Source organism: Gobio gobio (assembly GCF_949357685.1).
Source record: "Gobio gobio genome assembly, chromosome: 22".
In the NCBI taxonomy this organism is placed as follows: domain Eukaryota; kingdom Metazoa; phylum Chordata; class Actinopteri; order Cypriniformes; family Gobionidae; genus Gobio; species Gobio gobio.
The window spans coordinates 47,851,332-47,878,392 of NC_137118.1; the positions used below are offsets into that span (position 1 = coordinate 47,851,332).

The window sequence follows — 27,061 nt, forward strand, 5'->3', positions numbered from 1 at the left end:
CTTTTTTAGTCATTTCAACTCTTTGTAAATTCTGTCATCTCTGAGAGTTAGAAGATGGATTCTGATTGGCTGTGGCTTGATTCCAGTGATATTGTTTCTCTGTGCCGTGGACTATTATTTTATATTGAACTGTTTGTAGAACTATATCTTTATTGTTCTGGTCGTTGGTGTGAACGGGCCTTCATCTTCATGCACGACACACACAGTTCACTCCGCATCTGTTAATTCATCATTGTGGAAATAATCTCTCTTTAGTCCTTCAAGCTTGATGAACATCAGACAGATCAACATGAGATGTGTTAGTTTCTGCAGTGAATCATGAAGAAGACACACAGCTTCAGCCCATCTGTCACTGCTGCTCTGGGTTTACTCCAGCGGCTCATTCACATCTCAATCAATCCTCATAATATAACAGAATGAATGACGGCGATCAGATGATCCATCAATAATCAGCGTATAGATGTGTGATATTGACTGAGCTGCAGAAGGAATGAACTGATGCTCATCTTTACTGTGAGTCTGCCATCATGTGGTCATTCCTCACACTCACACTCATTCTCCCATGAGAAGTGTGACGCTCCTGCTCATCTTCAGTTTGATCCACCCGAACACATAAACACACATAAACATCTGCATAAATGATGTTTGTATATGCAAACATAAAGGCAGGAATCTCCTCTCCTCCAGACTAAAGATGCGCTCAGTCACCTTTGACCCTGAACACAGTCAGTCCAGTGGAAGCCCTTTCAACCAAATGATGTACAAGGACGAAATTATGGCATAATAAATCATACTTATGAAAGTCATAATTATGAGAATAAAAAGCTTTTAAAAAAATAAAAGAGTATAGTTTTAGTCATATAATTTTGACTTTTATGTCTTAGTTACAACTATTATGTCATAATTTAAATGTATTATTTCCTAATCATAACTTTTATGTCATCATTTAAATATATTATTTCCTAATTATAACTTTTGTCATAATTTCTACTTTTTACGTCATAATTTCTACGTTTTATATCATTTTGAATTTTGTCAATTTCGACTGGTGTCTTAATTATAAATTTTAAGTCATAATTTCAACTTTTTAAGTCATAATTTGACTGTCATAATTATAAAGCTTAAGTGATAATTTTGGCCTTTCATGTCATAATTTCAACATTTTATTTCATAATTTAAAAAAAAAATCATAATTATAACTTAAATCACAATTTCGACTTTTCATGTCATAAATTTGACTTTTTATGTCATAATTATAAACTTTAAGTAATAATTTTGGCCTTTCATATTGTAATTTTGACTTTTAATGTCATAATTATACATTTTATGTTATAATTTCAACTGTTTGTCATTATTATAACTTTTAAGACATAATTTTGACTTTGTCAATAATTTCAGTGTTTTCATAATTTACTTTTTATCTCACAATTATGACTTATGACTTTTATGTCCTAATTTCGACTTTTCATGTCATAATTTTGACTTTTTGTAATAATTTCACATTTGTATCTCATCATAATTAGGACTTTTAAAGTCATTTCAACTTTTTATGTCATAATTATAACTTATAAGTCATAATTTCAACTTTTTAAGTCATAATTTGACTGTCATAATTATAAAGCTTAAGTGATAATTTTGGCCTTTTGTGTCATAATTTCAACATTTTAGTTCATAATAAAAAAAAATCATAATTATAACTTTTAAATCACAATTTCGACTTTTCAGGCCAATTTAAGCTTTTATGTCATAATTATACATTTTAAGTCATAATTTAAACTTTTCATGTCATAAATGTGACTTTTTAGGTCATAATTATACACTGTAAAAAAAAAATCAGGTCTCCAATTGAACATTTTCTAGTGAGCGATCACATAAAATTTTTTCAGTTGGTCAAATTGAATTTCTTGAATTTTAATTGAATTGAATTGCATCAATTCACAGAAATTCAATTTGACCAACTGAAAAATTTTTATGTGATCGCTCACTAGAAAATGTTCAATTGGAGACCTGATTTTTTTTACAGTGTACATTTTAAGTTAGAATTTGAACTTTTTAAGTCATAATTTGACTGTGATAATTATAAAGTTTAAGTGATAATTTTGCGCTTTCGTGTCATAATTTCAACATTTTAGTTAATAATTTCATAATAATAACTTTAAAGTCACAATTTCGAATTTTCATGTCAATTTGAATTTTTTTGTTTAGTTTTAGTTAATCAATTATAATATCCCTGAAGCACTTCAGACTCTTTATCATTTTTCCCTTATGCCGAATTGATTTACTGTAGTAGTAACAGCTCATGTATGCTATAATAACTCACCCGCAGTCCGTTCTGAATGAGCACGAGTGAGTCACACTTCAACAACACTCCTCAAAGATCATATAAAGAGCGTCAGTGTAAATATGAATGAATATGATCCGTGTCTCACCTGTGTTTGTGTCCGTGTGTGATCGATGATTGTCATTCGGTGATTCTGTAACCGAATTCAAAACACGCGAATCGTTTGAATCGAATCTTTTCCTTTGACTCGCTCAAACGTTCCACGTTCATCTCGCAGCACCACATTTGCCACAAATCACGTGTTATTTCATTTTTATTTCATTTTATTTTCTGTTAGATGCATGACGTAACAGATTTATTAAGAACTCATTGATTTTTATTTTTCAAGCCATTAGATCACTGATGTTATGATACAAATTTAGTATGAATGCATTAAAATCTCTGATATATTCTCTGATTTAGACTATAATAAGTACAGTTTCGGTACAGTTTGCCTGTAGACTACACTCTAAACAATACTGGGTAAAAAACAACCCAAGTTGAGTTGATAATGGAAAAATTGGGCTGTTTTAACCCAGCGATTGGGTTGTTTTAACCCAGTGATTGGTTTGTTTTAACCCAGCGATTGGTTTGTTTTAACCCAGCGATTGGGTTGTTTTAACCCAGCGATTGGGTTGTTTTAACCCAGCGATTGGTTTGTTTTAACCCAGCGATTGGGTTGTTTTAACCCAGCGATTGGGTTGTTTTAACCCAGCGATTGGGTTGTTTTAACCCAGCGACTGGGTTGTTTTAACCCAGCAATTGGTTTGTTTTAACCCAGTGATTGGTTTGTTTTAACCCAGCGATTGGGTTGTTTTAACCCAGAGATTGGGTTGTTTTAACCCAGCGATTGGGTTGTTTTAACCCAGCGATTGGTTTGTTTTAACCCAGCGATTGGGTTGTTTTAACCCAGCGATTGGGTTGTTTTAGCCCAGCGATTGGTTTGTTTTAACCCAGCGATTGGGTTGTTTTAACCCAGCGATTGGGCTGTTTTAACCCAGCGATTGGGCTGTTTTAACTCAGCAATTGGGTTGTTTTAACCCAGTGATTGGTTTGTTTTAACCCAGTGATTGGTTTGTTTTAACCCAGCGAAGCCAGCCAGTCATTTTTAAACAATAGTTGAGTTAAATAAAACTACCCAGCACATTGAGCAAACATTTAACCCAATCGCTGTCCATTTTCAACCCAACTTGGGTTGTTTTTAACCCAGCATTTTTTAGAGTGTATCCCATAATAACCTATTAATATAATCATGTTATCATTTCTTTTGTGCATAAAACTTGAGATACAGAACTGAAATCGTCTGTGTGGATGATCAGAAGTATCTGGAACACTATTATACAATTTAGAGACTCGTCGACGACAACCAAAAAAGCAATAGAAACAACACAAGATCATAATATGGAGAATAATCAGATCTATAGTGACTCGTCACATCATGATTCTTGAGTTTAACAGTGAAGATTGCCAAAGCAGCAAAGAGTCAAATCCACGTTCAGACGGACACGATTCCTCCGGCGGGCGATGTTGTGTCACTGCACATGAGCAGGTATGATATGTCATATTTCTCTCGTTTGATTCTGGGATGAGTTGTGCTGAACCTCAGTCTAAATGCGGGTCTGAAAGTGGATCTCCAACCTGTGAAGACACAGAGAAAGTTTGTTTTAACTCAGCGGTTTTTCAACAGTGTGTTTATATGGGGTCCATCACATGAAGATGATCATATTTGGAGATTGAAAACCCAAGAAATAAACAAGCGAATGGGTCATTGAGTTGTCAACTCAACCGGATGTTTGGATAATTCTTTTCTGGTGAAAGACATAAATGAAGAAGAAAGACAACATATTAAATGTCACAGATGTAGTATATTGACTGAGTAATCACTGTTTTACAGAGGGTCAAAATGCAATTTGGAGCCAAATTACAGTGGTGTAAACATGACTTTAGAAAGATGGCAGCATCATTATATTATTCTCACACAGAGATTGGTAGATCTATTAGTGAAATCTGTTGACTTTATCAATTTTTGTTGCATTATATGCCAGCGGTGACCATTCAAAAATGGGAAATAAGCACTTGTTATGTGTGTTTTGTCTCAAGTTTGCATGCCTGTAACTCCAGAAGTATTAAAGATATCTTAATATCCTTTTAGATTCTGGTTCTCAACGAAACTTTCTTTTGATATTCTTATTATTAAGGCTCAATATGGCTCATTCCCAGAGATATGGAGATCTCAATACGGCTCTGTGAGGAAATTGGTCAATTGTGCACATTTTCAGTGGTCAAAAACCAAATGTGGAGCACTCTGCACACAGCTGATGCTTTTTCTCTCAAAGAGGAATACATGAGGACCAAATCATTTTGAAACTAGAAATGCATCTGTCAAACAACTGCATAGAATATAGTTTTTCCAAAGTTTGCATGCCTGTAATTCAAAAAGTATTAAAGATATCTCATTTTAGATTCTTGCTCCGATGAAACTGTTCTTTTGAAAACGTAATTTTTGTTCAATCTCAGAGATATTGGGATGTCAATGCAGTAACGTGTAGTTATGATACTGTGTATATGATCTCTTGGTGGCTTCAGATGCAGTTAAAATGAACAAGATCTTCCAAATATCCCTGAAACTGATTCAAAATATAGATTCTTATAAATACACGTTTGAGAGCAAGTTGCCTCAACTTGAGCTTTGTCAGTGGATGTTCTATGCATTTGTGTTGATAGAAAAACATGAGATAGATTTCTACTTTCAACATTATTTGTTCTTTAGATATTCCTCTTTAAAAGAAAAAAGCATCAGCTGTGTGTAAAGTGACCCACATTTAGTTTTTGACAATTTACAATTGACCATTTTACTCACTGAGCCGCATTAAGATCTCCATATCTCTGAGATTGAACCATATAGGATGTTTAAAATTAAGATGCCAAAATAAATGTTTGTTAAGAACCAGAATCTAAAAGGATATTCAGATATCTTTAATACTTCTTGAGTTACAGGCATGCAAACATTGGGCAAACAAACACCAGAAGTGCTTATTCCCCATGTTTGAGCGCTCACCGTTGGCATATTATGACACACAGATTGATAAAGTCAACAGATTTCACTAATAGATCTACCAATCTCTGTGTGAGAATAATATAATGATGCTGCCATCTTTCTAAAGTCATGTTTACACCACTGTAATTTGGCTCCAAATTGCATTTTGACCCTCTGTAAAATAGTGGACCACTCAATATGCATCTGTGACATTTAATATTTTGGCTTTCATCACTATTTATGTTTGTCTTTCTACAGAGAAAAACAAACAAAATAAAACGTTTGAGCCGGGGAACTTTCTGAATTTTGAAGAGTGTTTTAGTGGTTTACCGTGGGCCGGATCAGACCCATGAGTCCAGAGGCTGCGGCGTCCGCTCCACTAGCCCCACCGCTGGCCTGCTGGTCCTGATGAAAGGCCTTTTATCCATCACACCCTGAAACACATTCAACAGCAGACATGAGACGCTTCTAATGGCCCTAAAGCAGGGGCGCCGCTAAGGGGGGGAAAGTTAGGACGATTCTAAGGGCCCACACACTTTTGAGGCCCCCAGAGATTTTTTATTAGTAGTAACAGTACTAGTAGAAATGTAAAAGTAATTATAATCTACCAAAGAGTTACAAATATAACAAAATGATGTCTTATTTCTGCATTTCCAGCAAAATCCGGCAAAACGCTCCCGGATAAAACGACATTTGCTCAAATTCCGCTCCGACATGAAATTTCTCTGTAGGCTACTATAATTGTTGTAGCCGTTAAGAAAAGGTATTTAGTTTTATATTTATGTTTAAATTAGGGCTGTCAAAAGATTAATCGCATCCAAAATAAAAGTTTGTGTTTACATAATATATGTGTGTGTGCTCTGTTAATTATTATTTATATATAAATACACACACACAAGCATGTATACAAATATTTTTATATATAAAACATTTATATATATTATAGATTATATAAATGTATATACATGCAAATATTTCTTAAATATATACATGAATGTGTGTGTGTATTTATATATAAATAATAATTAACAGAGCACACGCACATATATTATTTTTATTTTGGATGCGATTAATCGCGATTAATCTTTTGACAGCCCTAATTTAAATATTATGTTATGTTTTATGTCTATGTTGTCAATCTGTCAATCTATGTTGATTATGAAAAGTGAACAGCATGAGTGAGAAAGGACACATCATAAGATGCCAGGAGACGTGGAGCGGGTCACACATGAATGTGAACACTTCATTAAGTTTTGTTTTGTAAAAATTGTATCTTAATTTTAATCAATATTTCATCAGCCAATTGAGGCATTCTGGGTCGAGCGAGCAGAGCTTAATTGGTCAGTATTAATAATAATATAATAATAATAATAAACATTTATTTGTATTGCACTTTTCATACATAAATGCAACTCAAAGTGCTTCACAAGCATAAAAACAAATAATAGGAATACAAATTCACACAACATCAATATAAAAGATTAAACAACAAAAGCAACATACGATTCAAAATGTAAAATAAAAGATAAAGAAATTGACAATGTCACCTCAATATCAGTAATAAAACCTTCACACAATGTTTTAATTCTGATAAGCAACTTTAAAAAGATATGTCTTAACCCGCCTTTTAAAAATATGAATGCTTGGAGCCTCTTTAACTTCATTAGAGAATTCCGAATATTTGGAGCATAGTGACTAAAAGAAGTGCCATCAGATCGTTTATGATTCACTGAATAATGTGCCAGGATCTCAAACTACGATTTGGAACATATCTTAACAGACAGTCAGAAATATATAGAGCTGCCAGATTATGCAGTGTTTTATAAACCAATAAAATAACCTTAAAATCAATCCTTTGATGAACTGGTAACCAATGTAATTCCATTAAAACCGGTGTAATATGCTCTCTCCTTTTTAATTTCATTAATACTCTGGCAGCTGCATTTTGTATCAGTTGTAGCTTTGCTATAGAGCCCTTGGGTATATAGCATTACAATAATCCAGATGAGAGAAGATAAAAGCATGAGTTTTTTAGCATCATCCAGGGATAAAAAAGAACGAATCTTAGCAATATTTCTCAGATGATAAAAGCTTTTGTCACTTGACTAATATGAGACTTAAAACTCAGGTCACAGTCCAAAATGACACCTAGGTTCCTTACTTCCTTCTTAGATTGTAGGGCTAATATTTATAATTATTATTATTAAATTGGAGACAAATATTTTTGATAGCTAGGTTGGTGTGGTAGGGGGCCAACATCATATTCTTTCATAGGGCCCAAAATAGCTAGCGACGCCCCTGCCTACAAGTTCAATTAAACCATCAAAATATGGATCATCTTTTTAGTAATATTTGCATAAAGGCTGATGAAGACAGCCACTACTGTATATATAAAAGACGCTACAGGCTCTGTATATACAACCAGAGATTTTAGAGAGTCTGAATGTATTTGAGCATTGACCTGAAAAGTTTCTCGCTCGATCATGTGACACGGAGCATCTCCTGCCCTGTCGGCCTGATCAACGGTGCAGAATCCGTCTGAAACAGCAGAAACAGCAGCACATCACCGCATTAGAGCCGCCAGAAATACAGCACATGAAACACAGCAGCGGCCTTTGCTAGGTTTCACCCAAAACAGACCTCGCATTACGGCACGCACGCACGCACACACACACACACACACACACACACACACACACACACACACACACACACACACACACACACACACACACACACACACACACACACACACACACACACACACACACACACACACACACACACACACACACACACACACACACACACACACCAAGGCTTGTATAAAAAAGAATGCATGAAGCTAGAATAAAGTGCAAAGACTTAAAAGTACAGTTAAAGGTAGGCCTATATTTTGAGTATAAAGAATGAATAGGAACATAGTAGAGTATCCTTAAAGTGCAAAAATAATATATAAATAGTAAACATACACTCACCTAAAGGATTATTAGGAACACCTGTATGCAATTATCTAATCAACCAATCACATGGCAGTTGCTTCAATGCATTTAGGGGTGTGGTCCTGGTCAATCTCCTGAACTCCACACTGAATGTCGGAATGGGAAAGAAAGGAGATTTAAGCAATTTTGAGCGTGGTATGGTTGTTGGTGCCAGACGGGCCGGTCTGAGTATTTCACAATCTGCTCAGTTACTGGGATTTTCACACACAACCATTTCTAGAGTTTACAAAGAATGGTGTGAAAAGGGAAAAACATCCAGTATGCGGCAGTCCTGTGGGAGAAAATGCCTTGTTGATGCTAGAGGTCAGAGGTCATGGGCCGACTGATTCAAGCTGATAGAAGAGCAACTTTGACTGAAATAACCACTCGTTACAACCGAGGTCTGCAGCAAAGCATTTGTGAAGCCACAACACACACAACCTTGAGGCGGATGGGCTACAACAGCAGAAGACCCCACCGGGTACCACTCATCTCCACTACAAAGAGGAAAAAGAGGCGACAATTTGCACGAAAATTGGACAGTTGAAGACTGGAAAAATGTTGCCTGGTCTGATGAGTCTGGATTTCTGTTGAGACATTCAGATGGTAGAGTCAGAATTTGGCGTAAACAGAATGAGAACATGGATCCATCATGCCTTGTTCCCACTGTGCAGGCTGGTGGTGGTGGTGTAATGGTGTGGGGGATGTTTTCTTGGCACACTTTAGGCCCCTTAGTGCCAATTGGGCATGGTTTAAATGCCACGGCCTACCTGAGCATTGTTTCTGCCCATGTCCATCCCTTTATGAGCACCATGTCCCCATCCTCTGATGGCTACTTCCAGCAGGATAATGCACCGTCACAAAGCTCACATCATTTCAAACTGGTTTCTTGAACATGACAATGAGTTCACTGGACTAAAATGGCCCCACAGTCACCAGATCTCAACCCAATAGAGCATCTTTGGGATGTGGTGGAACGGGAGCTTCGTGCCCTGGATGTGCATCCCACAAATCTCCATCAACTGCAGATGCTCTCCTATCAATATGGCCAACATTTCTAAAGAATGCTTTCAGCAGCTTGTTGAGTCAATGCCACGTAGAATTAAGGCAGTTCTGAAGGCGAAAGGGGGTCAAACACAGTATTAGTGTGTGTTCCTAATAATCCTTCAGGTGAGTGTATAAGTATGATGTTATGTTCAATTAAAAAAGCATACATGTATACTTGCATATACAGTAAAACTACTAAACTAACAGTCACTACTTTTCATAAACTAAAAAATGTGTATTTGACTAGTAAATTATCAGTATACCTAAAGTTCACTTGTAGTACAGATGCAGTACAAACGAAACACTTGGCTGCAAACTAGTTGTGTACTCAAAGTTTACTGTTACACTTAAAGTGAATTTAAAAGGTGGGCAATTTAGTAGTATTGAAACATACAAGTACACTTCTAGTACATTGATATTAGTACACTTACTACATAAAGTATACTTAAAAATATACTTGATCTTTACTATTTTACTTAAGTTTTTTTTGTAAGGGAAGGTCAGAAATGAATAGGGCTTGGGGTAAAAATATCCATCAAAATACCCCCAAAATTAATACAAATTTTCTTCCAAAAACCAAGATATGGTGCAAAAAAAAGTCTCAGTATAAGTTCTTGTTTTTAATAATTATAAGCAGTACCACACGAGCAAATGTGCTGTTTTCCCGAATATCAGCATGTTTGCAAAAGTGATATTGATCTTATACAACAATTCAATAAACTTGTCAATTGGCTATTAGGAGATTTACATTTTAGACACAACAAAACTAGTTCCAAACAGACATTGAGCAACAGTTTAAGTTCGGTTACTGAACGATTCTGCGTTTTTGAGCGAATCGTTCTAACGAATGACTCGACGGTTCAGGCACTTCTGCTTTGTCCTTGAATGAATCAGCCGCTTTGAACGAATCACTTGAGCGAATGATTCAATGACTCACTCGTTAAGACCATCTCTTTAGCGTCTCGCTCCGCTTGTTTGGGCTCCAGGGTTCGGATGAACCGCACTAACCCAGCAATCGCACCAGGGGTCGCGTTAATCCAACCAAACATGACAAGTGTGAACGCACCCTTTATCTCATTTTAGCTGAGGGATGAAGATTGAATGCTGTTTTCGGTTGTGATTGTAACAATAGTTCTGGTTAAAGAGATAGAATGCATTTATAAATAGACTATTAAAGGATTAGTTCACTTTTAAATAAACTTTTGCTGATAATTTCCTCACCCTCATGTCATCCAAGAAGTCCATGTCTTTCTTTCTGCAGTCGAAAATAAATTGAGGTTTTGGATGAAAACATTCCTGGATTTTTCTCCATATAATGGACTTCTATGGGCTCCAAACGGTTTAGTTTCAGTGCAGCTTTAAACGACACCAGATGATGAATAAGGGTCTGATCTAGACAAACCATCAGTTTCTGAGAGAAACCCAGCAGTATTTATGCTATTATTTTACCTCTTATCAGACGAGCGTGATCATCTCTGAGCTCAGACATAACTTCCGCTTAATGAGGTCAAAATACAAGTGTGGTCATAGATGTATACGTAGATGCCTCATTAGCGACTGCACGGATCAGTAGAATGAGGCATCTACTATCGATATATCTATGACCACGCTCGTATTTTGACCTCACTAAGCGGAAGTTATGGCGGAGCTCAGAGATGATCACGCTCGTCTGATAAGAGGTAAAATAATAGCATAAATACTGCTGGGTTTCTCTCAGAAGCTGATGGTTTGTCTAGATCAGACCCTTATTCATCATCTGGTGTCGTTTAAAGCTGCACTGAAACTAAACCGTTTGGAGCCCATTGAAGTCCATTATATGGAGAAAAATCCTGGACTGTTTTCATCCAAAACCTTCATTTCTTTTCGACTTCAGAAAGAAAGACATGGACATCTTGGATGACATGAGGGTGAGTAAACTATCAGCAAAAGTTTATCTAAAAGTGAACTAATCCTTTAAGAGCAAGATATGATATTTTAAAGGAGATAAAGTAATTGCAGTCGCATGGGCGAATAGCAAAGGCCGCCTCTGTCTAAAGCTGGTGTGCCATTGCACTTTTCTCATTCAATGACCTTGGTTTTTCTCCATTAAGGGCAGTGTGATGTCATCGCTCCCTTGCTTGGCGTTCTTCTGCTTTTTGGGCAGGCCGGAGACGGCTGGCTGAAACACCAGATCAACACATTCATCATCAGCACAGCATCACTGAAACCACGGCTGTGAAATCAGCCAGAGATGGAACGCCGTTACCTTGAAGTGAGTTTTGTTCCAGCCGGCCTTGAGCAGGGTGTGTCGGAGGTCTTTATAGGCCCAGACGCTCTGCAGGATGTGTGACGCCGCTTTGGTCTCGCGCACTGATTGGCTGACAGGTTCAAAACGCCAACACATAAACATATAATCCACATATTTTTATCCACATAAACATATGATCCACTTCCCTCATAAACTGATAACTCTCCTACCTCACATCCGCCTTCACTTTGTTATTTGCACTACCGACTGTTTATTACAGCAACAACTGTTTACATTTGCATTTTGCACCATACTTCTAACTGTAATATGAAATCACTTTCCACTGCACTTTTACACTTTTTTCGGATAGCATCTGTCCATAATTTATTGCACTACCTTAATCCACTGCCATTTTAGCCTAACATATCATTGTATACTAAATTAAATTAAATTAAATTAAATTTACACTAAATTTTTCAACTAAACATCGAAATAAATCTAATTAATAAACTAAATTAACCATTTAAACTAAATTACTGATCGACACAAAGCCCACACTGTCACTGTATGATAATTGAAATGAACTGATGACATCAGCGTTTTTTCCAGAATGGCTGAATAAAATTATGCTGCATTATTTTCCTGTTTAACACTGTAAAGCTGCTTTGAAACAATCTACATTGTTAAAAGCGCTATATAAATAAAGTTGACTTGACTTGACTATACCTCTATCTGTAAAATTCTGTTTATAGTAATAGCCATATTATATTATATTCATAGTACATATCCACCTGTAAATTCTGTTTATAGTAATAACCATCTCTCTATTTATAGATATATTTATATATACTCAGTACATATCCATGTCCTGCACTTATGCAAACGTTGTATATCCTGCACTTGCTGCTATTGCACTTCTGGTTAGACCTAAACTGCATTTCGTTGCCTTGTGTACTTGTATAATGACAATAAAGTTGAATCTAATCTAATCTAATCTAATATAAGCATTCATACACACGACTGAAAACAAGCCCTGACTCTACAGCTCGTGCTCACCTTGTCCTGTTGATGGACACCAGTTTCTGGATTCCCTGTCCCTGAATGAGGAATCTGGCGTTCTCCAGGTTCTCCGAGACGATCTCCAGGATAGTGTTGAGGACGGCCACCACTGTGTCTCCCTCCAGGTTTTTGGCGGGTCTCTGCTGACCGCAGGGCAGATTACTGACCAGATCCCTCATGGCGTAGCTCCCTGATATAGAGAGAGCGACACACGTCACAATCTGAAGGCCACGCCCACACCGAAAACAATCCAACGCTCTCCATTGACTTTGCATTGCGTGAAGCGCCTCATTGTCATTTCGGACTTAAAACAAAAAAACAGAACAATGTCTAAAAGCTGATATGTGACAAAGTGTACAGCAAACAAGCTAAACAAAACCCACAACCAAAAACCCAGACGTTTTAAACACTATCGAGTGGATAGGGGAGAGCGACCTAACGCTTTTTGACTTTCTCAGTTTGTGTAAATCCACTTCAGAGTATTTATTGTTTCCCACATTAATTGCACACATGTCTAGTACAATTATGTGGTTTTGTTTCATTAAAGGGTTAGTGTGGCGAACAGCGAGGCCGAGGGACCGTGAGGGCAAGACGAGGCAGCTGCGCGCCGCAGCGATCTCGGCCCTCGCGGAGGAGTGAGGGAGTATAAAGGAGGAGCGACGACAGTGAGGGACGAGAGAGGACCAGGCCTGGATTTTATGTTGTATTTTATTTATGTTTTGTTATGGGTTGCTGCAGTCGACCGTGAGGGGCTGCAGCTTATTATTTTCATTTTGTGTTTATTTGTATGTAGGCGACAGTCGTCCGCGAGGGGCTGTCGCCGCCATTTTAGTTTGTGTTTGTTTAATTAAAAGTTATTTTGAATGTCCGCCGGTTCCCGCCTCCTTCTTCCCGTACAAACAACGTTTACTACAGTTAGTTCAGCCAAAAATGTAAATTGTGTCATTAATGACTGAGCCTCATGTGGTTGGACACCCGTCAGACCTCCGTTCATCTTCAGACACAAATGAAGATATTTTAGTGTAAATCTGATGCTCTGAAAGGCCTCCATTGGCTCAACTTTACACTCTCAAGACCCTTAAAAGACACTAAAGACTAAAGTTACAAAGTCCATCTCACTACAGCGGCTCTACAATAACTTTATGAAGACGAGAATAGTTTCTGTGCGCAAAAAAACCCTAAATAACGACTTATATAGTGATGACGATTTCAAAACACGACATCATGAAGCTTCGAAGCATTATGAATCAGTGAGTCGATTCAGCGGTTTGGAGCGTTATGAATCAGTGAGTCGATTCAGCGGTTCAGAGCGTTATGAATCAGTGAGTCGATTCAGCGGTTCAGAGCGTTATGAATCAGTGAGTCGATTCAGCGGTTCAGAGCGTTATGAATCAGAGAGTCGAATCAGCGGTTCAGAGCGCTATGAATCAGTTAGACGATTCAGTGGTTCAGAGCGTTATGAATCAGTGAGTCGAATCAGCGGTTCAGAGCGTTATGAATCAGTGAGTCGATTCAGAGGTTCAGAGCGTTATGAATCAGTGAGTCGAATCAGCGGTTCAGAGCGTTATGAATCAATGAGTCGATTCAGCGGTTCAGAGCGTTATGAATCAGTGAGTCGATTCAGCGGTTCAGAGCTTTATGAATCAGTGACTCGAATCAGCGGTTCAGAGCGTTATGAATCAGTGAGTCGATTCAGCGGTTCAGAGCGTTATGAATCAGTGAGTCGAATCAGTGGTTCAGAGCGCTATGAATCAGTGAGTCGTTTCAGCGGTTCAGAGCGTTATGAATCAGTGAGTCGATTCAGCGGTTCTGAGCGTTATGAATCAGTGAGTCGAATCAGCGGTTCAGAGCGTTATGAATCAGTGAGTCGATTCAGCAGTTCAGAGCATTATGAATCAGTGAGTCGATTCAGCAGTTCAGAGCGTTATGAATCAGTGAGTCGAATCAGCGGTTCAGAGCGAAGTGAAACAGCCATCACTGCATAAGTCGTAAAAGTAAAGTTTAAAACAAGTTATAGAAGTTTATGAACATGTAAAATATATAACATATCTATATTTTTTTATATTTTATATAAAATATACATTTTACAAAACATGTTTAAACCATACCTGTCAAGTATCCCGTTTTGGCCGGGAAAGTCCCGTATTTTACCCTTCTTTCCCGCCGTCCTCCCGTTTTAGTATTTTCCTGTAAATCTCCCGTATTTTAACCTGCGTTATTAAAAAACAATAATACCGGAGTAAAAAAACAAAAACATTTCCAATCTGAGCTCTGTAACAAGCCTCGTGATAACTGGCATCTGCAGTAGCCTACAGTATAGTAGAGTAATACAGTATAGGTGTCAGTTGTGGCGAGGTTAGTGTGTGAGGTCAGATGACGAGTGACAACGCGGGAAAAAAACAAAACAGAGACGGATGATGGACGTAACGATAGAGACGGATTAAGGCACTCCTGCCAAAAAAAAAAAAAACCTTGTGTAAATACCGTGATCAATGGGACAGCGAATTTAATTATAAAATGTAAGTGACTTAATGTTAATTAATTGTTTCTGGAACTGGCGTATGAAATCAGTGTCATTTTCAGTCGTGATGGTGTTCAGGAAAACACACTCTTGTTAGTGTGATGTTGCTTAACTGTATCATATGTTATAAATATAAAAACTACACCATTTTAACCTTGTATGTTAACTGAGTTTCTGTGTGTGAGCGGCGCTCATTTGTTTTCGATTTTCTCCTCGAGAGTCTGCGCGAGAACAGCACAACCTTGTTAACGTCAGTTCGTTTTATATTATCCATATCGATCGCTACTTACACTAACTGATGCAGAATCATTATTGCACTTTGGTGATTCCCTAGTTATTTTTTGTTTTGATATTTTACTCAGGATACTTGTCCGTTGGGCAAGTAAAATTATTTTTCACTTGCCCCTTCAAAAAATCCACTTGTCCCGGACCAGCGTTCATGTCGAGCCCTGCCCATAGCAATGCAAGTTCAGAAAGAGTATTTATGGTGCGGAAGATTGTTACAGAGAATAGGATGACATTAGACAACAGAACTGTTTGTGCTCTACTCTCATGTAAAATGAACCACTCTGGCCCAGCCCACAAATACACTACTTCCAAAACAGTCTTAAAGAATGCAAAGTCCGCAACAAATTTGTACAATAGCTCACTAAAAGAGTAAAGAAAAGTTATGTGAAATTAAAAGAAAAACTGTAAAAGAAAAGCAATATGAAATGAAAAGAATGTGTGGAATGAAAATAAAATGTAAAGACAAGCAATGTTAAATGAACAGAAAATATGCAAATAAGCCTTTTAAATAAATGCTCATCATATATACCCTTTTGAGTTTTCATTTGGGCTATAACACCTGTCTTAAAATGTAAGGGATATGGAGCTTGGTTGGGGTGGCGCGACTGCTTGCGGTGGGCGCCGAAAAATTTCCCATCCATCCATCCATCTTCTTCCGCTTATCCGGGGCCGGGTCGCGGGGGCAGCAGTCTAAGCAGAGATGCCCAGACTTCCCTCTCCCTAGCCACTTCCTCTAGCTCTTCCGGGGGAACCTGAGGCGTTCCAAGGCCAGCGGGGAGACATAGTCCCTCCAGCGTGTCCTTGGTCTTCCCCGGGGCCTCCTCCCGGTTGGACATGCCCGAAACACCTTCCCGGGAAGGCGTTCAGGAGGCATCCGGAACAGATGCCCGAGCCACCTCAGCTGACCCCTCTCGATGTGGAGGAGCAGCGGCTCTACTCCGAGTTCCTCCCGAGTGACTGAGCTCCTCACCCTATCTCTAAGGGAGCCCCAGCCACCCTGCGGAGAAAACTCATTTCGGCCGCCTGTATCCGGGATCTTGTCCTTTCGGTCATGACCCAAAGCTCATGACCATAGGTGAGAGTAGGAACGTAGATTGACCGGTAAATCGAGAGCTTCGCCTTACGGCTTAGCTCTTTCTTCACCACGACAGACCGGTACATCGACCGCATTACTGCAGAAGCTGCACCGATCCGTCTGTCAATCTCCCGTTCCATCCTCCCCTCACTCGTGAACAAGACCCCTAGATACTTGAACTCCTCCACTTGGGGCAGGAACTCTCCACCAACCTGAAGAGGGCAAACCACCCTTTTCCGACTGAGGACCATGGCCTCGGATTTGGAGGTGCTGATCCCCATCCCAGCCGCTTCACACTCGGCTGCAAACCGTCCCAGTGCATGCTGAAGGTCCTGGTTAGAAGGGGCCAACACGACAACGTCATCCGCAAAGAGCAGAGATGAAACCGTGTGGTCCCCAAACCTGACACCCTCCGGCCCTTGGCTGCGCCTAGAAATTCTGTCCATAAAAATTATGAACAGAACCGGCGACAAAGGGCAGCCCTGCCGGAGTCCAACATGCACCGGGAACAAGTCTGACTTACTGCCGGCAATGCGGACCAAACTCCTGCTTCGGTCATACAGGGACCGGACAGCCCTCAGCAAAGGACCCCGGACCCCATACTCCCAGAGCACCCTCCACAGGACGCCGCGAGGGACACAGTCGAATGCCTTCTCCAAATCCACAAAACACATGTGGACTGGTTGGGCAAACTCCCATGAACCCTCCAGCACCCTGTAGAGGGTATAGAGCTGGTCCAGTGTTCCACGACCAGGACGAAAACCACACTGTTCCTCCTGAATCCGAGGTTCCACTATCGGCCGAATTCTCCTCTCCAGTACCCTGGCATAGACTTTCCCGGGGAGGCTGAGAAGTGTGATCCCCCTGTAGTTGGAACACACTCTCCGGTCCCCCTTCTTGAAAAGAGGGACCACCAGCCCGGTCTGCCATCCCAGAGGCACTGTCCCCGACCGCCACGCGATGCTGCAGAGGCGTGTCAGCCAAGACAGCCCCACAACATCCAGAGACTTGAGGTACTCAGGGCGGATCTCATCCACCCCCGGTGCCTTGCCACAGAGGAGTTTCTTGACCACCTCGGTGACTTCAGCCCGGGTGATGGACGAGTCCTCCTCTGAGTCCCCAGCCTCTGCTTCCCCAATGGCAGACGTGAGGGTGGGATTGAGGAGGTCCTCGAAGTATTCCTTCCACCGTCCGACGACATCCCCAGTCGAGGTCAACAGCCGCCCATCACCACTGTAAACAGCGTTGGTAGGCACTGCTTCCCCCTCCTGAGGCGCCGGACGGTTTGCCAGAATCTCTTCGAGGCCAGCCGATAGTCCTTTTCCATGGCCTCAACGAACTCCTCCCAGGCCCGAATTTTTTGCCTCCACAACCACCCGGGCTGCAGTCCGTTTAGCCTGCCGGTACCGGTCAGCTGCCTCAGGAGTCCCACAAGCCAGCCAGGCCCGATAGGACTCCTTCTTCAGCTTGACGGCATCCCTTACTTCCGGTATCCACCACCGGGTTCGGGGATTGCCACCTCGACAGGCACCGGAGACCTTACGGCCACAGCTCCGAGCGGCCGCAGCGACAATGGAGGTGAAGAACATGGTCCACTCGGACTCAATATCTCCAGACTCCCTCGGGATCCGGTCGAAGTTCTGCCGGAGGCAGGAGTTGAAGATCTCTCTGACAGGAGACTCGGCCAAACGTTCCCAGCAGATCCTCACAGTACGTTTGGGTCTACCGAGTCTATCCAGCTTCCTCCCCCGCCATCGGATCCAACTCACCACCAGGTGAAAAATTTCCCTTATTTTCAAATCCAAAACTTGACAGGTATGGTTTAAAAATATCAATCGGTTCACTCCGAGCAGAATCAATATTATAGCGTTTCCGTTTTTGCGTTCCTCATTAAACATTACTGTTCCGAAAACGGTTTGATTTGAAAAAATACCGGTTCATAACGTTATTTTAATTTAGCCTATACTTTAAACAAATATTTATAAATAGACTTATTTTTCACTCAATAATAATATAACGCATGGTAATTAAACTTGAATATTTATTTCATAACATTTTTAAAACCACAACAGAAATACATGCATTAATTACAAAGCATAAACAGCGGGACAAATATTGCCCTGTTTTAATGGAGCGTTAGACAATTGAAAGTGGCCTCTTATGCCTAATTATTTTCAGAAGAGTGATAACATTCTTTGTACATAACTTTTTTTCAACACGACTGGTTTTAAAAATTGCATGAATAAAGAATAAATAAACTGGATAACCATTGCTCTTTTAATGCACCGTCAACTTCTAATTTCAAAGCAAACACTGCGCAACACGTCCTTGCATCCCATAATCAAACTCAGTCAGCTCATAAAGCTCGATCATTTAATGCAATATAACATACCATTTAATAGAAGCATCAACCGTCTATAGAAAACATTGATCTGTCCTGTATTGGCAATCTGAAAGACTATAGGACAAATGTTTGATAGATGCTATAGCCTAACGTTACTTGGATAGGCTTAAACGGAATCCACAAACTAGCCTAAATCAGTCTATTTGAGCTTAAAGTCCGCACTGCTTATTTAGACGTATGAAAAGAACATCCTCCAATACCTGCGCATTCATTGATGACCTCAGCGGGGAAAGAAATGTACTTGAGGCGTGTAAATGCGCTCACACTGACGGTAGATTCACAGATGACGGTGCGCGCTCACACTGACGGTAGATTCACAGATGATGGTGCGCGCTCACACTGACGGTAGATTCACAGATGACGGTGCGCGCTCACACTGACGGTAGATTCACAGATGAGGGTGCGCGCTCACACTGACGGTAGATTCACAGATGATGGTGCGCGCTCACACTGACGGTAGATTCACAGATGATGGTGCGCGCTCACACTGACGGTAGATTCACAGATGACGGTGCGCGCTCACACTGACGGTAGATTCACAGATGATGGTGCGCGCTCACACTGACGGTAGATTCACAGATGACGGTGCACGCTCACACTGACGGTAGATTCACAGATGATGGTGCGCGCTCACACTGACGGTAGATTCACAGATGATGGTGCGCGCTCACACTGACGGTAGATTCACAGATGATGGTGCGCGCTCACACTGACGGTAGATTCACAGATGATGGTGCGCGCTCACACTGACGGTAGATTCACAGATGATGGTGCGCGCTCACACTGACGGTAGATTCACAGATGATGGTGCGCGCTCACACTGACGGTAGATTCACAGATGAGGGTGCGCACTCACACTGACGGTAGATTCACAGATGATGGTGCGCGCTCACACTGACGGTAGATTCACAGATGATCGTGCGCGCTCACACTGACGGTAGATTCACAGATGATGGTGCGCGCTCACACTGACGGTAGATTCACAGATGATGGTGCGCGCTCACACTGACGGTAGATTCACAGATGATGGTGCGCGCTCACACTGACGGTAGATTCACAGATGATGGTGCGCGCTCACACTGACGGTAGATTCACAGATGATGGTGCGCGCTCACACTGACGGTAGATTCACAGATGATGGTGCGCGCTCACACTGACGGTAGATTCACAGATGATGGTGCGCGCTCACACTGACGGTAGATTCACAGATGATGGTGCGCGCTCACACTGACGGTAGATTCACAGATGACGGTGCGCGCTCACACTGACGGTAGATTCACAGATGACGGTGCGCGCTCACACTGACGGTAGATTCACAGATGACGGTGCGCGCTCACACTGACGGTAGATTCACAGATGATGGTGCGCGCTCACACTGACGGTAGATTCACAGATGACGGTGCGCGCTCACACTGACGGTAGATTCACAGATGATGGTGCGCGCTCACACTGACGGTAGATTCACAGATGATGGTGCGCGCTCACACTGACGGTAGATTCACAGATGACGGTGCGCGCTCACACTGACGGTAGATTCACAGATGACGGTGCGCGCTCACACTGACGATAGATTCACAGATGACGGTGCGCGCTCACACTGACGATAGATTCACAGATGATGGTGCGCGCTCACACTGACGGTAGATTCACAGATGATGGTGCGCGCTCACACTGACGGTAGATTCACAGATGATGGTGCGCGCTCACACTGACGGTAGATTCACAGATGACGGTGCGCGCTCACACTGACGGTAGATTCACAGATGACGGTGCGCGCTCACACTGACGGTAGATTCACAGATGACGGTGCGCGCTCACACTGACGATAGATTCACAGATGATGGTGCGCGCTCACACTGACGGTAGATTCACAGATGACGGTGCGCGCTCACACTGACGATAGATTCACAGATGATGGTGCGTGCTCACACTGACGATAGATTCACAGATGATGGTGCGCGCTCACACTGACGGTAGATTCACAGATGATGGTGCGCGCTCACACTGACGGTAGATTCACAGATGACGGTGCGCGCTCACACTGACGATAGATTCACAGATGACGGTGTGCGCCCACACTGACGGTAGATTCACAGATGATGGTGCGCGCTCACACTGACGGTAGATTCACAGATGATGGTGCGCGCTCACACTGACGGTAGATTCACAGATGACGGTGCGCGCTCACACTGACGATAGATTCACAGATGATGGTGCGTGCTCACACTGACGATAGATTCACAGATGATGGTGCGCGCTCACACTGACGGTAGATTCACAGATGATGGTGCGCGGGCATTTCACTCACGCTTGATCCATCACAGCACATGCTGAACTACTCTATTCATGATTGGGCACTGCCAAATGAAAATATTAAAAGAACGATAAAATAACGTTATTAACCGGTTAATGGTCATTTCAAATGAACGTTTCTGTTCAGAACGATTCAAATTGATTTTGATTTCGTTTTCGTTTCTGTTCCTCTTAAAATTTCGTTCGTTTCCGGTTTTCGTTTTCGTTCCTTGAACCGGTTCAGAGCCCTGGTTTAAACTCTCGTTTTTTTGGGTCGACAGCTTATAAAAACGTATTTCTGTGTTTTTTAGCTTGTTTGCTGTACACTTTGTCACATATCAGCTTTTAGACATTGTTCTGTTTTTTGTTATAAGTCTGAAATGACAAGGAGCCGCTTCACGCAATGCAAAGTCAATGGAGAGCGTTGGATTGTCCCCCCCCCCAGTGTGGGCGTGGCCTAAATACGCTCTGTCTCTATTGGGCCGCAGAGATGATGATGTCAGCCTCATCATCACACAGCTTCTGCTGGAGCGTCAAAGTAAAGGTCTTACCGACGAGGTCTTTGTTCTTGTGGTCGATGGCCAGGTTTCTTAGCGCGATGGCGATGGCTCGCACGACTTTATCGGCGTCGGAGTGCAGCAGCTCCACCAGCACCGGCAGACCCTTCTCCTTACGCACCGTCGCACGGATGTAACTCGACCACTGCGAAACCAGGACAGGGTTATTTCAATCATGCTTTACTGCTGTGTAGAGTGTTACTCCAATGACCTCCGGTTTCCAACAGAAAGACATTTTCTTTACATGCTAAATCTGAAATCGCTGATACTATATACACTATAGCCGGAAGTGTTGAGCCGCCTCCACATCCCTGAGTTCAGGTGTTCAACACTTCATGGCCACAGGTGTGTAACTCCAGCTCTAGGAGACGCTTCTACACACATTAGAGAGAGAATGGGCCGCTCTCAGGAGTGTGTGTGTGTGTGTGTTCGCTTCTACACACATTAGTGAGAGAATGGGCCGCTCTCAGGAGTGTGTGTGTGTGTGTGTGTTCGCTTCTACACACATTAGTGAGACTTTTGAGCAGTCCGTTACTATTGTATACATTGTCATGTTATAATCAAATTTATTTAGTTTTATTAACCACAATATTATCATTGATATTTGTCTGAGAGGGGCACTTTTGATTCATTTTGAAAAAGGGCAGGGGCTCGAGCACCCAAAGCCCCCCCCTCTGCACGTGCCTGAATGACTTACAGAAGGCTGGGTATATGAGCCTCAGCCGAACCTCCTCCATCTGTGTCAGTACCTGCGAAACACGACCTGTGCATGACTGGAGCTGGCCTGAGCGTGTGTGTGTGAAACATGCATGAGGCGGTCAGTGATCAGAGCCTGAGACTCACGGCCCAGTGTCCGGCGGACAGGTTCTGCAGCGCTCCGGCCGCCGCCTCCAGAGTGTTGTGGTTCTGGCTCAGTTTGAGGAGCGACAGGTAGAGCCGCACCACCTCCGGCTGGTACAGAAGCTCCAGGCCTGCAGGAACACAGACACACATCTGAAGATCCATTAGCCTCCATCATTCATGAGGACGGGGACAGAGTCTTACATTATTTCTGAGGACATGGCTTTTTCTAAGATGTTCTAGAGGTTTTTAGCTACACGCTGAAGCTTAATACTTAATGCTAGAGGTTTGTTCGAATCACTGTGAGCACTAGTAGTAGTGACGCTTGAGTTAGTAAACAGCACTGAATAATGCCTGAACCAAAGGATTCTCTAGAGTCGTGACACTATGCAAAACTCTAGGGTTCTTGACTCAGAACACTTTATGCCAAAGTTACTCTTAAAGGGTGTTTTCACAGCGATGCAATAAAAGAACCATTTTTCTTACATTTGAAGAATTTACAGAACCTTTGATAAGATTAAAGGGATAGTTCACCCAAAAATGAAGATTAGCCCATGATTTACTCTCCCTCAAGTCATCCGAGGTGTGTGTGACATTCTTCTTTCAGACGAATTATAATACAAAAGTCCAGGCTAATCCAAGCTTTAGAACTGGATTCATAGTTGCTCTGTTTTTGAAGTTCATAAAAAGTGCATCTGTCCATCATATAACTGCTCCAGCGGCTCTGGGGTGTTAATAAATGCCTTCTGAAGCGAATCAACGCGTTTGTGTAAGAAAAATATTAATATTTAAAACTTTATCAAGTAAAGTTTCGGCCGACCGCCTTCTGTGGAAAAGTGTTGAATGTTGAAAGTGAAACTCGAGATGTGTTCGTGACGTCATGACCTGAGCGTTAGTCTTTCCATCCGCAGGCGAATTTTCAACACTTTTTCCATAAATTGAACAGGGAAGGCGGTCGGCCGAAAGTTTACTGTCACGAACGCTATGGTGAAAAAAGGGGTGAGGACTAAAAATGCAGGTGAACATGAATTTTATTAACCAAAGAAACAAACACAAAACAAAAACCCACTAGGGGGTAAAAATCAAACATCAAACAGAGACAAACCAGGGACCGAGATCAGGGACAAGAATCAGGGACAAGAATCAGGGACAAGAATCAGGGACAAGAATACCTCCACACGTAACATAGACAACATAACAGGACTGAAAATGGAAGGAGACTAAATAGCAGACAAACAAGGCAGATAACAAGGGACAACAGGTGGAGCAAATTAACTAATAATCAGATAACGAGGGGTGGGGTCAAGACAGATGACAGGCGCACACAGGGCAGAAATAAACCAAAACACCATGTGCTACACAGGACAAGACAGACATGTGACATTTACTTGATAAAGTTTTAAATATGGATATTTTTCTTACACAAACGCGTTGATTCACTTCAGAAGGCCTTATTTACACCCCAGAGCCGCTGGAGCAGTTATATGACGGACAGATGCACTTTTATGGACTTCAAAAACCAGCCACAGGGTCATGAAGGACCAGTGGAGAACCGGCCACAGGGTCATGGAGGACCAGTGGAGAACCGGCCACAGGGTCATGGAGGACCAGTGGAGAACCGGCCACAGGGTCATGGAGGACCAGTGGAGAACCGGCCACAGGGTCATGGAGGACCAGTGGAGAACCGGCCACAGGGTCATGAAGGACCAGTGGAGAACCGGCCACAGGGTCATGGAGGACCAGTGGAGAACCGGCCACAGGGTCATGAAGGACCAGTGGAGAACCGGCCACAGGGTCATGAAGGACCAGTGGAGAACCGGCCACAGGGTCATGGAGGACCAGTGGAGAACCAGCCACAGGGTCATGGAGGACCAGTGGAGAACCAGCCACAGGGTCATGAAGGACCAGTGGAGAACCAGCCACAGGGTCATGAAGGACCAGTGGAGAACCGGCCACAGGGTCATGGAGGACCAGTGGAGAACCAGCCACAGGGTCATGGAGGACCAGTGGAGAACCAGCCACAGGGTCATGGAGGACCAGTGGAGAACCGGCCACAGGGTCATGATGGACCAGTGGAGAACCGGCCACAGGGTCATGGAGGACCAGTGGAGAACCGGCCACAGTCATGGAGGACCAGTGGAGAACCGGCCACAGTCATGGAGGACCAGTGGAGAACCGGCCACAGGGTCATGGAGGACCAGTGGAGAACCGGCCACAGGGTCATGAAGGACCAGTGGAGAACCGGCCACAGGGTCATGAAGGACCAGTGGAGAACCGGCCACAGGGTCATGGAGGACCAGTGGAGAACCGGCCACAGGGTCATGGAGGACCAGTGGAGAACCGGCCACAGTCATGGAGGACCAGTGGAGAACCGGCCACAGTCATGGAGGACCAGTGGAGAACCGGCCACAGGGTCATGGAGGACCAGTGGAGAACCGGCCACAGGGTCATGAAGGACCAGTGGAGAACCGGCCACAGGGTCATGGAGGACCAGTGGAGAACCGGCCACAGTCATGGAGGACCAGTGGAGAACCGGCCACAGGGTCATGGAGGACCAGTGGAGAACCGGCCACAGGGTCATGGAGGACCAGTGGAGAACCGGCCACAGGGTCATGGAGGACCAGTGGAGAACCGGCCACAGGGTCATGAAGGACCAGTGGAGAACCGGCCACAGGGTCATGGAGGACCAGTGGAGAACCGGCCACAGGGTCATGAAGGACCAGTGGAGAACCGGCCACAGGGTCATGAAGGACCAGTGGAGAACCGGCCACAGTCATGAAGGACCAGTGGAGAACCGGCCACAGAGTCATGGAGGACCAGTGGCTCTTTCAGCAGATAATGCGCCGACACAAAGCACAAATGCTTCAGGAATGCTTTGAGGAGCACAACAACGAGTTTGAGGCGTTGACTCCGCCTCCGAATTTCTCCAAGTTCTTGAGCTGCTGTAGAAAAGAGAGTCAGATCCTCGTTCAGTCTCTGCTTTAGGGATTTGATCAATCAGAATGTGCCTGTTGTACTAACAGCGTCTCACACACACACACACACACACACACACACACACACACACACACACACACACACACACACACACACACACACACATCTAACCATCTCTTCAGACGCTCCTCCCCAAATAAACCTTTTCCACATTACAGTCGTTTTCTTATGATTCTGGAGTGAATTATGAGCTGGATGTGTCGTTCTTGACAGGCTCTGAGGTCAAGTCTCCTGTAAGAGAGTGAAGCGCTGGTGATATTGTCATTCTCAGGCTGACCCAGTTCCAGGACATTACACTCCTCTGGTCTTTAAGCTCACAGTGAAGAAATGCAGCTCTGATCCGCTCGAGATCATCCGGCGTAAAACACCATCAGGATCATCAGAGAGCGTCTTCACATCAATATTCATGCAGTTTATCTCCTAATCGACTCAACGAGGAAAATATCCCCAGAAAAATAAATGAAGATGGTGTTTAAAGCAAGCATGTTTTTATATTTACTGTAAACATGCTAATTAAGACTGTGTGTGAAACGTCTTTACTTCTGTCAATCATCACAGAACCGCAGTGTTTTCACTGTTAATTAAAACAACTATTAAAAAAACATTTTCCTTAACTGACATAAAATATTAATATTAGAATTTAAATATATATAATATTATATATGCAGTTTCAGGGGGACTGCAGTTCCCATGATGCCTCAGTGATGTGGGTTTCAGAGGGACTGCAGTTCCCATGATGCCTCAGTGATCTGGGTTTCAGAGGGACTGCAGTTCCCATGATGCCTCAGTGATTTGAGTTTCAGAGGGACTGCAGTTCCCATGATGCCTCAGTGATTTGAGTTTTAGAGGGACTGCAGTTCCCATGATGCCTCAGTGATTTGAGTTTCAGAGGGACTGCAGTTCCCATGATGCCTCAGTGATTTGAGTTTCAGAGGGACTGCAGTTCCCATGATGCCTCAGTGATTTGAGTTTCAGAGGGACTGCAGTTCCCATGATGCCTCAGTGATCTGGGTTTCAGAGGGACTGCAGTTCCCATGATGCCTCAGTGATCTGGGTTTCAGAGGGACTGCAGTTCCCATGATGCCACAGTGATTTGGGTTTCAGAGGGACTGCAGTTCCCATGATGCCTCAGTGATGTGGGTTTCAGAGGGACTGCAGTTCCCATGATGCCACAGTGATTTGAGTTTCAGAGGGACTGCAGTTCCCATGATGCCTCAGTGATCTGGGTTTCAGAGGGACTGCAGTTCCCATGATGCCTCAGTGATGTGGGTTTCAGAGGGACTGCAGTTCCCATGATGCCTCAGTGATCTGGGTTTCAGAGGGACTGCAGTTCCCATGATGCCTCAGTGATGTGGGTTTCAGAGGGACTGCAGTTCCCATGATGCCTCAGTGATTTGTGTTTCAGAGGGACTGCAG

General features: G+C 42.6%; 1 protein-coding gene across 1 annotated transcript in view; it reads right to left on the reverse strand.

The window, feature by feature from the left end:
• Positions 1–2,611: 2,611 nt before the first annotated feature.
• Positions 2,612–27,061, reverse strand: part of arvcfa (ARVCF delta catenin family member a) — a 48,305-nt gene continuing 23,855 nt past the window's right edge. The window contains exons 10-17 of the mRNA XM_079804394.1: positions 22,652–22,779; positions 21,803–21,953; positions 12,669–12,861; positions 11,631–11,742; positions 11,456–11,543; positions 7,819–7,895; positions 5,688–5,791; positions 2,612–3,958 (exon numbers count right to left, since the gene is read on the reverse strand). Of these exons, the coding sequence (XP_079660520.1) occupies positions 5,699–5,791; positions 7,819–7,895; positions 11,456–11,543; positions 11,631–11,742; positions 12,669–12,861; positions 21,803–21,953; positions 22,652–22,779 (842 nt within the window). The 3' untranslated portion in view covers positions 2,612–3,958; positions 5,688–5,698. The remainder of the gene's footprint in view (positions 3,959–5,687; positions 5,792–7,818; positions 7,896–11,455; positions 11,544–11,630; positions 11,743–12,668; positions 12,862–21,802; positions 21,954–22,651; positions 22,780–27,061) is intronic.